The sequence below is a fragment of the Meleagris gallopavo genome, chromosome 1 (genome assembly GCF_000146605.3).
Source record: "Meleagris gallopavo isolate NT-WF06-2002-E0010 breed Aviagen turkey brand Nicholas breeding stock chromosome 1, Turkey_5.1, whole genome shotgun sequence".
Lineage (NCBI taxonomy): Eukaryota > Metazoa > Chordata > Aves > Galliformes > Phasianidae > Meleagris > Meleagris gallopavo.
This window is the reverse complement of record NC_015011.2, coordinates 10167215-10180244: the sequence shown is the minus strand read 5'-3', so window position 1 is coordinate 10180244 and position 13030 is coordinate 10167215. Positions and strand designations below refer to the sequence as shown.

At 34.6% G+C, this 13030-nt stretch overlaps 1 protein-coding gene across 1 annotated transcript in view; it reads right to left on the bottom strand.

The window, feature by feature from the left end:
- CPNE8 (copine 8) overlaps positions 1-13030 on the bottom strand; it is an 86119-nt gene that overhangs the window by 52136 nt on the left and 20953 nt on the right. Inside the window, exons 4-6 of the mRNA XM_010721137.3 lie at positions 4760-4863; positions 1838-1877; positions 981-1057 (exon numbers count right to left, since the gene is read on the bottom strand). Of these exons, the coding sequence (XP_010719439.1) occupies positions 981-1057; positions 1838-1877; positions 4760-4863 (221 nt within the window). The remainder of the gene's footprint in view (positions 1-980; positions 1058-1837; positions 1878-4759; positions 4864-13030) is intronic.

Genomic DNA, 13030 nt, shown 5'->3' with positions numbered 1-13030 from the left:
AAATGGCTGGATTTGCTAAGGACTGAACACTTGGGGAATTTCAGAGATGGAAATTCTTCACACCTATTATTTCATCTGGCACTGAACTCTAGTTCGAGCTATTTATATAAAATAAAGATGACTGTGAAAACTTATAGATATCTTAGAGACATTTATAAACATATTGGTAACATTCCTCAGAAAACAAACATTAGCAACATTATCACTGTATATGTTACTAGTAGTTGACATCATCTAAAAAAAAATTAAGACAGAAGCAGAATGTAAAAATAAAGGAACATCAGGGTTACCAGTCATTTCACATTTTTAAAAGTTAATTTATAGAATTATGCAATCACAGAATCATTAGAGTTGGAAAGGACTTCTGAAGGCCACCTAATCCAGCTCTCCTGCAATGAACAGGAACATCCAGAGGTAGATCAATATTGTCCAGGGCCTTATCCAGCCTCACCTTGAAAGTCTCCTGGGATGGCATTTACCACTTCCCTAGGCTACCTGTTCCAGGACTTCACTACCCTCACTGCAAAAGATTTTTTCCTTATATTGAACCTAAATCTACCCTCTTTAAGCTTGAGCTTTTTATCATAAAGAATTGTAACTTCAACATTTTTAAAATTCTAATATAAAAAATAAGGATACCTAGAGAATAAGTGTACATGTTAAAACACTGGAAATGTGTTTTCCTAAGAAGCAGAAATCAACTATTTAATCTTATCAATGATATGAACTAACCAAAACTTTTTCTATGTCAACCATCATTCCTAAGCATAGATTGACAAGAATAAACTATTTAGAACACCAAAAAAGGAAAATATTTTTAAGATCATTATACTCAAACTATCTCTCATGCACAATATAACCTATTTGACAAAAAATTCTGCATTAGTCAGTGAGAACTCACGGTTAAAAAAACAACAACCCTAACTCTCACCTCATGAAGCAGTATGTATTCAAACAACACTGAAGAATGACATACTTACGCAATTGGTTTTTCCAGTCTGCTCCCCTGTGATCCAACTATTTCTCCAAGTGTACAGAACATCTGTCCCAAAAAATCCTGAAAAGCAGTAACATGAGAACTCAGAAATTGTGCTTTCTACAGGGAAAAACAAAAGGTTTTCCATCAATTTAGGCTTTTCTTTAGAGTAAAACACATTCTACTGAATATTGTGTCTAAATAGTAATTGTGTAATTATACTGTTCTTATGTTGCCTTTTTTATCAACAAAAATGAAACTGAGATGGAAAAAAAATTAAACTTTCCTCTTCAAAGAAGATTTTAAGAATCTTAAGAACCTTCAAAAACATCAGAAAGCTTTCCTCACTAAATTGGAGCATTTAATAGATTGCTCTTCTATGAAGGGCTGTACAGTGAGTCCACCAATTTCTTGAAAGTTAATTATGTTGGAAGGAGTTCAAGCCTGCACAGAATTTTTGTAAGAATTCTGGATTGACAATCCAGGATTTCTTTAATGACAGACATTATTTTTTACTTTTATAATTTTACTGTGTCAAGTAATTTTCATATTCCATCTCCTTGTTACATAAGTAGCAGCTTAAAATGAATGGATTTTCAAAGCGTTGGATGGATATTGAAAAAAAAAAATTATGCTGCAGTTCAACTCCTGAAAAGGTATACACGTGTGCTTAAATGCGCCCTTTATAGTAATATATCCCATTAAAATTATACTCAAGAGCATTATTCTTGTTATTAACAACAGCACAAGCTCTGTAATTCTCTCTAACCATCTGGTATTAATTACATTCAAAAGTAAATAAATTAAGAAAGTGAAAGTATTTCAGCAGAAGATATTGTAATAACCAGGAAAAAAACTTACATGCTTTGATAGATTAGGGCTCTTGGAATCAACATCATAGCTTTAAAAACAAAAAAGAAAGTTATATCCAACTTGCCAGATGACAGATCTAAGGACAATGTAAAAAAAAATGAAAATCAAACAATTCCTTCAGCTATTTCAGTGTGAAATTTGCACAAAAAGATACATGAATGGAAGTCTCACCAGTAGGAAAGGCAAATCAAATCATTGCAGATTACAAGACTACTGTTCACTAGCTATCTAAAATAAAATAGTTTTCAGAATACAGGTTAATAAGAGAAATTATTCTAATGCTCCTGTTTGAACAATGGAAGCTAGAAAAAAAATCAGAACAAAATTTCAAACTTAATCTTTTTAACAGAAATCAAACTACACTGTGAATTACTTTCTTAGTCAAATGAATTGAAAAAGTACCTAACTAAATAAAAATAACTGACAATAAATCAAATTGCATTTAGCAAGCGTTTGACTTGTTCTTTTCAGCTTTTTATCATAATCTTCTTCCTCCAGCTAGAAAATGTCAGTGTCTGCTTTTCATTATCATGTCAGATTTTTTTTAAAAAATTACACTGTGAATTCAAGAAAATTTTTAAAATATTTAATGCAGTAAGTGCTTTTGGGAATGCCAATCTTTATACTAGCAGTCTTCCCTCATTGTCAGATAATCTGCAGTAATATTTTTACCATTTGACTCAGTAATAGAATTGAAAGAGTACTCTCAGTCCTCACGGCATGTTTTGATTCCCACACTATGTTACACCAGCCATTTGGGCTGCCGTAACTGCCTGTTGGGATGCACTGTGGAACAGATCAGAAATTAGGAGAATGGGAAGCTGGATGTGGTGCAGTACAGCCAGTTTTACAAACGTGTTTGTAAACAAGAAGAAAAATAATAGAAAGAATGACTACAGGAATCATAACTGTTGGTTTCTGAAAAATAATAATTGCACATTGTCTGGTGAAACTGAGCAGAAACAAATCAAACCAAAAAAAAACCAACCCCAAACCTTGACCTCAGGGCTAGCTATGCTACTGGAACAAAAAAAAATACTTCACTGGCAAAATCAGTAACAAACCATCAAATAGCAATGCAAAGAAGGCTGAGGCATCGGTCCTATATGACGTACACAGGGGCTCATGCTCACTTATCAGAACCCTCATAAGAACAAGAATCAGAGATATGCCTGCCTTTTTTTGGCTGCCAGAAATTGAAATCTATCAGGCCTTTCTCTCTTTGAAAAATGACGTTTTGGCCAACTGTAGTACACAATTTTACTGAGGAATTTAAAAAAGAAGCCTTCTAAAGATGCTTCTTTCTTGATCTATATTGAAGTTCTAATCCATCAACAGCTATGAGTCACATTTTTAACTACGGTAATTCATTTCCAGTCAGTTATAGGACTTTGAAGTGTAATCACAGGCTGGCTATACAGTAAGGTAAGAATTAAAAAACGTTATTTGGCTTTGAGCTCAGACTTGTGCCTGTCAACAGTAGAAACCAGGCAAGCCTTTCTTGTAAGTACAAAATATGATGTTTACAGCTTTTTGTAAATAAACAATCAGAAGTCCACTTCTGAGTACACAAAGAATCAAATAGGAGATTAACTTTCCCCTGTAAGCTCCAAGTACTTTTTCAGACTACACTTATCTAGAAGTTCTTCACAGACTTCTCTTTCTTTGCTTCGACTGAGTTAAACATTCTTCTCCTTAGTTCATTTCTTTTGCTCTTTTATTGCACTTTCTCTTCCCATAACAGACATGCAGCCTACAAGGAACAACGGATAGCTAAATCAGGATTCCTATACCACCCCATTCTCTCTTCATTTCCAAAATGCTTCATCTGATCTTGGAAGGGAAACCTCTATTTCACAGTGAGTAACTCATACTAAAAGAAAACTTAAACAGTAGGAAACAGTTATACTCAGCAGATTTAATTATACTGCATCCCAATTCTAGGAAAAAAAAAAAGAAAAAAGAAAAAAAAAATCAACACCAGGTTTTCACAGTGAAGATGGAAACAACTGCACCTGGCCACCTAGAAGCATCCTGCAATCTATCTTGGCATTCATTTAACTCCTTCAACAGCTGAAGTCCAGATGGAAACAGCTAGCTGCTACCTATGCATTGGATACAATAGTACATTTTCTCCCTTACTCATCCTCCCAACAGTCCTCATTAGCTTAGGCAGCATTGTGACATGCTATAAAAAGACAGTTAAAGCTATAGACAATTAGATATGATTATTTTATTTGCTTGTTTCTATGACATAGGAGATACTGCAATTCAACAGCATTTCAATATGCTCTGCTAGCAACTTAAAATCAGTACAAAAGAAAAAACACACGTAAGTTTATTAATACTGCTAACATACACGTCTAGCACAATATATATATATTTTCCATTACTATAGGAAAAATCCACACTAATGCTCTATTTACATGCCCTGATGAATATACAGATTGGTTTGCATTCCAGAAACTCCAAAAATAAAAATAAAAATCAAGAGATTGTAAAATTTACTTTGAAGCAACTACTTAGATACAAAGATGGCACATGGAGGCTAAAGAGTATAATATTTAAAAATGGCTTTACAACAGACTTCCTGGGAGATTTTAGGCAAATAAAGAAGGGCTTATCCCTCTGCTTTGCTGTCTACAAGACAGAAATGTTCTAAAAGCAAACTACTTAAACAATATTATGAAAGCAATGACTGTATGACTACATTTTGATTAGTTAGAACTTACCAATTTCTGAAAACTCAGTCATTGTTATGTTTCATATTTATTTCTGAAGAAGAAATGCTAAATCAATTGTGTTTATTAATTTGTTCAATGTCAAGAGGCACTATTTATTTTCAAGGTAATTTTGTGCTTTACAAAACTCACTATGTCTACAGAGATTATAATATTAGAGTTAACTTACAAATCAAATCGCAGATTCTCTCTTTCTTCAAAAAAGTAGTCCATTATAAATTTTCTTACAAAATCTGGATTTAAAGTATTGTCAATTACTTCTGTTCTTCCAAACTGTAAAAGAAAAGTATCAGTTTAAGGCAAGTAATTTAAGATGCTATAATTAAGCAGACTTCCAAAACTGCAGTATGATATAAAAAAGCATATAATTTTTTTTCTTAAAAAGATATCAACAAAGAAAATGATTGTGTTCACATGAATGGACCAGTTATCCATGGATGAAGATAGGCTGGCAGAAGAACTCATAGATCACCATGAAGGGTGGTGCATGCCCTGTGTAACATGGTAAAAAATGTATGAATGCTATTACAAAACTATATAAGCTCCTAAAGTGAGTTAGAATCCACAAAAATTTGAGGAAGAAATTCAACAGCACAAAAACCCACTTTTCCTTCATGAAAAACAATACCAAACGAAAGCTTACACAGACTACTTATTTCAGGTAGATTTAAATATTAGAGAACATAGTTCTTCTGCTAGAAGCACATCATTTTTGCACTATCCCATTCCTATTTCACCTTTGTTCAGCTCTCCTTTTACATCTAATCTCTGAGCCTTCTGCAAAATGCCTTTTTTCCCCTTGGTGTTTACACTGAGTTCTTGATGAACTGAAAATATTTTAGATAAAGAAGATAACTTTTGATTGACTTCAGTTCATAAGCATCACAAGTAAAAATAACTGATTATAAAACTACAGTTCTGTGTTTTAACTGTTCTTTTGAGACACTATATTTTTTGAAACAGATAGCAAAACAAAAAAGAGTGAGTTAATGACATGAGTATTTCACTTTGTCCTACATATTGAATATATCAAGGCACTCCAATAGAGCCTGCTGAAAAGGTCACTGACACTTTCCTGAAAGATCATCATTAGTAACTTCTCAAAACTGCAGTCTGTTACTCCAGTCTACCAGCGAGTCAAAGACTGCCAACTGCTTAACTGACAGGACTGAATTAAACCCAAAAACATGGACAAGGAAATAATAAAGACAGTTGTTTTCTTCTAACTGAAGGTTTTTGAGAATTTGTTTTGAAGTTTCCATATCACAGATGCAAATGCAGCCACCACACAGAGCCCAAGTTTCTAACTGGAGCTCTGAATATTTAAATTAACATCTACGTGATATGAAAGGACAAGAGCATACTCTGCCATTGCTTCCTCTCAAAACTCAGGAATTTCCTTTCATTACTCGATTCTCATTAAAACAAAATAGTAAAGAACTCCAGACACATTATTTCTGTGATTTAAATAAATTACTTTCAGCAACTATTTTTCCTCTTAAAATACCCGAATATTTTCCAACACCACTCATTCGCACTGGCCATCTAGAGAAGTGAGTCTGTATCCAAGAGCACGACTGCTCTGTGAAAAGCAATCACTCACCTTACAATGAAATATTCAACAGAAACTGACACATCTTCAAGACATAGCATTTTAAAGTCTCAAAAACAGAACAACCCTCAGAAGTGGCACAGTGGTGATTTGCATCTTTAAATAGCACATTCAAATTCTCTTAGGTAAGTTCACTTTGTTATCCTGTGAGATGTTCAATCTTGACAGTATTATTCAGAGAGATTTATATTCAGCAGAATCTCCCATGAAAGACAAAGATGCAAAACTATCTTTACAACAAGCAAGACCCTCTCAAAATTAAAAGATGAAGAAAATTTAACACATAGTGTCAATTAGCATATTGCTCTGCCAAGCCTTTACCTCAGTTCTTAAAAGACAGGTAAGAAATGATTTCCTGATCTCACTGGAAACTTGAGATCCCCTGCAGAAAGGCTTCTAAGCATGTCCTAGAGCACCAACTGTTTAGAAAGCAGGATCAAGAGCAAACACTGTATTTCTTCAACTCTCCTAAGCCAAAGCAGTTGTTAGGAAAGGGGGAAGGCAATGTTTGGAAGCGTGTCAAAGAAATCTCCAGAGCGGTAAAGATACAGGATATTCAACTGGAACACCCAGAATCTCTTAAGAAAAGATTGGCATTTGTGCACAGGATCCTGGAAACAGATCAGAACAATAACAAATACTTTCATACAGTTTGTTTCAAAGGAAAAAAGTCAGTCTCTTGAGAAGATTGGAGGCATTCTTAGAAATGTTTGCATAAAGTTGACAGGTAGAGTGCTGTAAAAAACACTCTTGAATCAGCACTGGTCACTGTTATGGCTAAGTATCAATGAATGAGAAATGAAAGCAGCACTAGAAAGTTGGCACTTCTATGGGAACAAGTATGAGTGGGATACATATCTGAGCTTAAGTCCTCTCTGCTTCAAATTTGCATGTATGTGAGCTGAAGTTTCTCATCAGTTTTGAGGTGAAATAAATCCCAATATTTATACAGAAAATTGTCCCCTGTCAACTACACAGAGCACTGAACAGTATTGGAGGTCAGGAAAAACAAGAAGCTAGAATGGCTGACTAAATGAAATATGCAACAATATGTAAGCAATTGATACTGTGTGAAGGTGTGTACTGAGAATGAGAAGCCACTCTGACACAAGTTTCAAAGCAGGAATGAGAAATGAAATCAATGGGGCATGAAGACCATCATTTCTTCTGTTCTGAGCAGGAGTATATCTCATCTGAGGAGTGTTTTTTCCACCTCAAATTTCCTACTTCTTGCATTTGCACTCTCACAGCAAGCTAGACAAATACTCTCTAAAACTGGAATTGGCTGCAAGCAGAAGAAACTTATACGTAAAACTGAAATCTGATGAACACTGGTTTACTCAAGACAGAAAGAACTCTGGGCATTCAAGAAAACGTGTACCAGGTCCTAGGATGACTGTGTTGTAACTAGCAAAGCTACCTGAGGCACACCAGGTAAATTAATAAAACTTAGTCAGTTGTGGTTCTCTCTCATGCTACGTCCAACAGAATCAGATGCACATACGCAAAAATATCAATGAAAATATTTCCCAGTAGGTATGGATTTAAGTAGTAAATTCTCCTGGAAGACTCCTTAATCACCATGCAGGAAAAGAAAGGTTGTATCTTTATAAACTGATCGTGCCTCTTGATTGATGACAGACACGGAACATCAACCACTTCTGTAGGAAGCCCATTTCAGTGTTTGCCACAGTAAAATTTTTTCAAAATTTCTTCTCCTCACAAGTTCTAGAAAATAACAAGGTTACCTCTTAGCTTTTTTTTCTCCAGGCTTGACAATCCAAGCATCTTCAGCCTCTCCTCATAGGACATACCTTCCAATCCTTTTACCAACTTTGCAACTTTCAAGGAACAAAGGAACATCCTTTTTTCATTGTGGAGCTCAGAACTGTACAGAATATTGAAGGTGAGGGCACACCAATGGCTAAATATAGTGTCAGCAGGCAGCATCATCTGTTTTGACTGCCTGTCTATGCTATGTTTAATGCACCCGAAAGGACACTGAGTTGCTTGAGTGTGTGCAGAGAAAAGCAACAAAGCTGGTGAAGGACTAGAAAACAAGATATGAGGAGCAACTGACAGAACTGGGGTTACTTAGTCTCTACAACCATTGCAGGGGAGGATGTCAGCCTCTTTTCTTAGGTGACAAGTAATAGGAGGAGGAAACAGTCACTAGTTACTCCAGGGGAGGTCTAGTTTGGACATTAGGAAGAATTTCTTCATGGAGAAGGCAGTGAAGCAACAGAACAGCCTGCCCCGGAAGTAGTGAAGTCCTCGTCCTTGGTGGCATTTAAGATATGCATGGATGCAGAACTAAGAGACATGGCTTAAATGACAGTACTCAGGTGGCTATGTCAACAGTTGAAATTAATGATCTTGAAGGTCTTTTCCAACCTAAATGATTCTGTGAAGAATGTGACTGTGGTTCTGAAAGAGGAGTACTATAAGGAGAAACAGATGTGCCAAAGATTGGACGGATAGTTGGAGAAGGTCCTGAAAACAAAACTGGCAATCACAGTAAGGTCAAAAAAGCCCTCTCCCTCATTACATTGATCCAGACTTCCTAAAATAATGAAATTAAGATAGAGCTCATTCTTGAGCAAATTGTTCTTGTTGGAGTAGGAAGCAAACAATTCTTTATTTGATGAACCCAATAAAAAATTGCTCTCAAGAATTTCAGAATATGTAATTCACTTGAGGGATAGTAAATGGACTCATAAATAAAAGAATTGAGAAAGATGTGTTAAAATGCATGACTTTCACTACCTGTAGACAGACTGTCCATCCTGAACATTCAATTCTCAAACACAGGGCGGTTCTTCACCGAAGGGCTCAATGCTCCAGCATATTCCACACTGCTCCAAGCTTCAAGATGCTACTTTGAAGACTTGAGTTTCACTCATCAAGAAATTGCATACACTTTTCTTATAATGCTTGTTAAACACTTAAGAGAGATGAACCCCTGTATGTCAGGCTTTAATGCAAAGCTCTGCTAGGTAGTCTCCCACTCACTAGATGCTAAGAAAACTGATCAGCAGGCTAGAAAACAACCCATAAGGAAAAGCTGATGGAGCTTGGTCTGTTCAGTTTGGAGAGGAGAAGGCTTACGGAAGATCTATTGTCACTGCCATCCTCTAGTATACCAAAGCAACATTGTAGAAGACAAAGCCAGACAGTTCAAAGAACATAACAAAAAGACAAGACACTTCCATCACAAATAAAACCAAAGAAAATTATGATGGGATATAGTGAAACAAGTCTCCAAAATGAGTGATTAAGATCTGGAATAGGTCACCCAGAGACTTGTGCAGTCTCTGCCCCTTAAGTTTTTCAGACATGATTTGGGAAAGGCCCTGAGCAACCTGACATAATCATGAAGATGGCTTTCCTTGAATCAGGAGGCTGAATTGAACACAGCAGATGAGTTGGAGGCAGAATAACACAAAGGTTCTTTTCACCTAAATTATTTAATGATCATGTCATATTTCATATATCGGGCTGTTAAGTTTTGTAGTTCCATTACAAATAGCTCTATGTACGAATCTGAAAGAAAAGTTACTTAAAAGGGAAAAATATTTATTACTTATAAAATGGTAATGTCAGTTATTTTTTAAAAACAAGAGAATATAATAAATATATACATAGTTTCAGTCCGTTCAAATTTGATTTTTTTTTCCTTCTAGAAAACAATATTCCATTTAAACCAATATCCACGTTACATCTGGGAAATGTTTTGGACTTGATTTTGAGAGCCAAGACAGAAGCCTACCAGGAAAAGAGGAAAGAAGATAAATACGCAGCATGCTGCTGATTAGATCACTGAAAACAGAGGAGGCCTGACAATGTGTGTTACGCTGCTACCTTTACAATGAAATTCTTTACAAAACTCAGAAGACTGAATACAGTACCACAGCTAGCTTGTCTTTAATTTTAAATTACTTTCCTTATATGAGACTTCAGTTTTTCAACTGTTTGCTTTTTTTCCACAGGCTACTTGAACAGTTCTGCTATATTAAACTAATATAATTAATTACTTATAGGATGAATATTAAAATTTATCTTATATTAAAATACTGGCCTCTAAAAACCATCAGGCTATATTTTTAATATGATAAAGAAAGCATCATCTTTTTAAATCTCTTTTCCAAATTAACAATGGCTTTTTAAAGTAGAATAGTTATTTCTATAATCCAGTGACTTACAACTAGTAGCATAGCAGTTAATTAATTAGTTCCCTTCATGGCCTACTTTCCCCACTAACAGTTGTGCAGAACTAAAATCTTAACATGGCCAACAAGCAAATACCTTTAGAAATGTCATTCAGGAGAGAAAGAAAATCAATTTAACTAATTAAATGGGGAAAAAAAAATTGGAAAAAAAATCCAAAAAAACGTTCATTTTTATATTTCCTAAGATGAAGATACTTTGCTACCTCCTAATGCAAGTTCTCCGGGTAGAAATGAATTTTATTTATTTATTTAATAATCTTAATTTTTTACCATCTTAATTTAGTGATCCATCCCAAAGGGCTTTGAGGTTAATGGAAAACCATAGCTTCATTTTGATATCAGACTTATAGAACGGTAGTGGGTTAGTTAAAATTATATAGTTTTATAGTTATACTTGTCTATTCTGTATTTCCCAATCAGAAGATATAAAGGAACGACAATGAACTAACTAACTAACTAAATAAATAAATCCCAACAAATGTTGATTATAAAGCATCTAGTCCATCCTTCCCATTAAGACAGCCTCTAAACTCTACTCAGGGAAAACCCGAAAGTGTATCTTATTAAGGTGAAAACAGTAATGAAATTGTAGATGCTACAGTGAAATACATAATTACTAAACTTATCACTAAGTGTCCACTTTGAGCACAACCAAAAAGATCACACAAAATCTTATGGTAGAAGGGGGAATATATGCATCTTAAAGATCAACTTATTAATGTAATAGTTTAATTATCACTTACTAATAAATAATTGTTTATGTTGTTACAATAATATACTGAGTTGCAGGTATACAGGAAAGAAAACCTAATTTTCTAGATTAAAACCTCCCAACAAGTTCCTGTGACTGACTCATGCAAACAGCGCCTTCTGAAATGATCTAGAACAAGGACTGAAATAATAAAGGGCCAAAACAAATAGATTTTTACAGAATTGCACCTTACCATCAGTGGGTATTACCAGTAAAATTCCCACTGCTAAAATATTTCGCCAATCTCTATTATTTACTTAACATTTAACTTTAAACTGCTTGGTTTTTCACAATTAACATCCTCTTTGAAGTGAAGAAATTCACATTCTTTCTAAATATTATCTAAGCCTTCTACAGACAGCAGTAAGTTCGTCACATTTTGAATGTGTCCTCACAAAGTAAGGTGAAGTGAGTCTTTTTAAACTAAGTATTAGATTTGTTGCTAATTCTACAACTGGAAATACCTGATGATCACACTGCAAGTAACAACAGAAAAACTGTTTTGAAAAATAACAGTCTATTGAATTGAGAACTAAACATTTTAATTGTTTGCTGAAGATTCGGTGTACAAGAGTAACATCAAGTAAAACACTGGAATCTGTACCATAAGCAAACAGCAGTCAATGCCCAGAAAACATCTACTCAGAAATTAAATTGAGGATTTTATTTAACTACTCTATTGAATCACTTCAGATATCCTAGCTGAGAGGAAAAAAAAGGACACTGGTAGAATACAGCACGAGGGAAATTATGGAGATTACGAAATGATTCAGTAAGTTTATGATCCTCAGGCATCTTCTGCAATCTTTGAAAGAAAATCATTAGGCAAAAGAAGCAAGATAACTTCAATAAAGGAATAAAGAATAGAGAAAAAGTAATGAATGCTGACATGACTGAACACCATTCTTTAATATCCACAAATACTATCAGGGTCTTATTATTTGTCTTGTAGTTTTCTCTTCTCCATACATTTCCAGGTGGTTTCTACCTCCATGAGCTAATGAAATTCTAAACAAGCATTTTAATGACACATAAACAGACACTGAAATCACAGCATTACTGCGTTCACCACAGCAGACAGAAAAAGCACAAAAATAAAGATATGCGCTAATCCATCCAGTGTACATTATCAACTAATTTTCTACCTACTGCTTTATACTTTACCACTGGTATAAATATCATACATCGTAACATACAAAATGCAATCCTGACTCAGTCCTATTGTGACAACCTCTGAATTTTGACTGTCCTAACAGCTACTAGGAACAGGATTCTATTCACTGAACTTTACATCCAAAGTCGTAGAAGTGCTGGCTTTTGATTATCACTTGGAGGCATTCTGAAAGAATGATTCATCGTATCTACTGTGGACATCTAAATTAGATACGATTAACTGCCCTAAGGAAGTTATCTTCTTTCACTAACTATAAATAGTTTAAACAGTCAAAGGACTTGTAAATACCTATGCCTAGATGATAGACAAGATAATTATGTTTTAAGAGTGGAAAAAAAGGTAAGATTTTCTATCAACTGTCTTGTTGAAAGTCTGTTTTAAATGCTGTAATTCCTAAACTGGCACATGATACCATAACCACATGCACTCCCTCATCACTGAGAGGATACAATACAAGCACACTATCCTATTTTGCTTTGATTAGGAAAATAAAATTGCATAAAACAATACAGAGCTGTAAGGTGGTAGCACACTTCAACCATTACAAACTTGGATCTATTAAAAAGGAAAGCAGATGGAATTTTTTTTAAGTAAGGTGATAATGCCATAATTTGACTGTCAGGACAGTTACAGTAAGTAAAATGATTAATACCTATTAATATTAAAAAAAATTA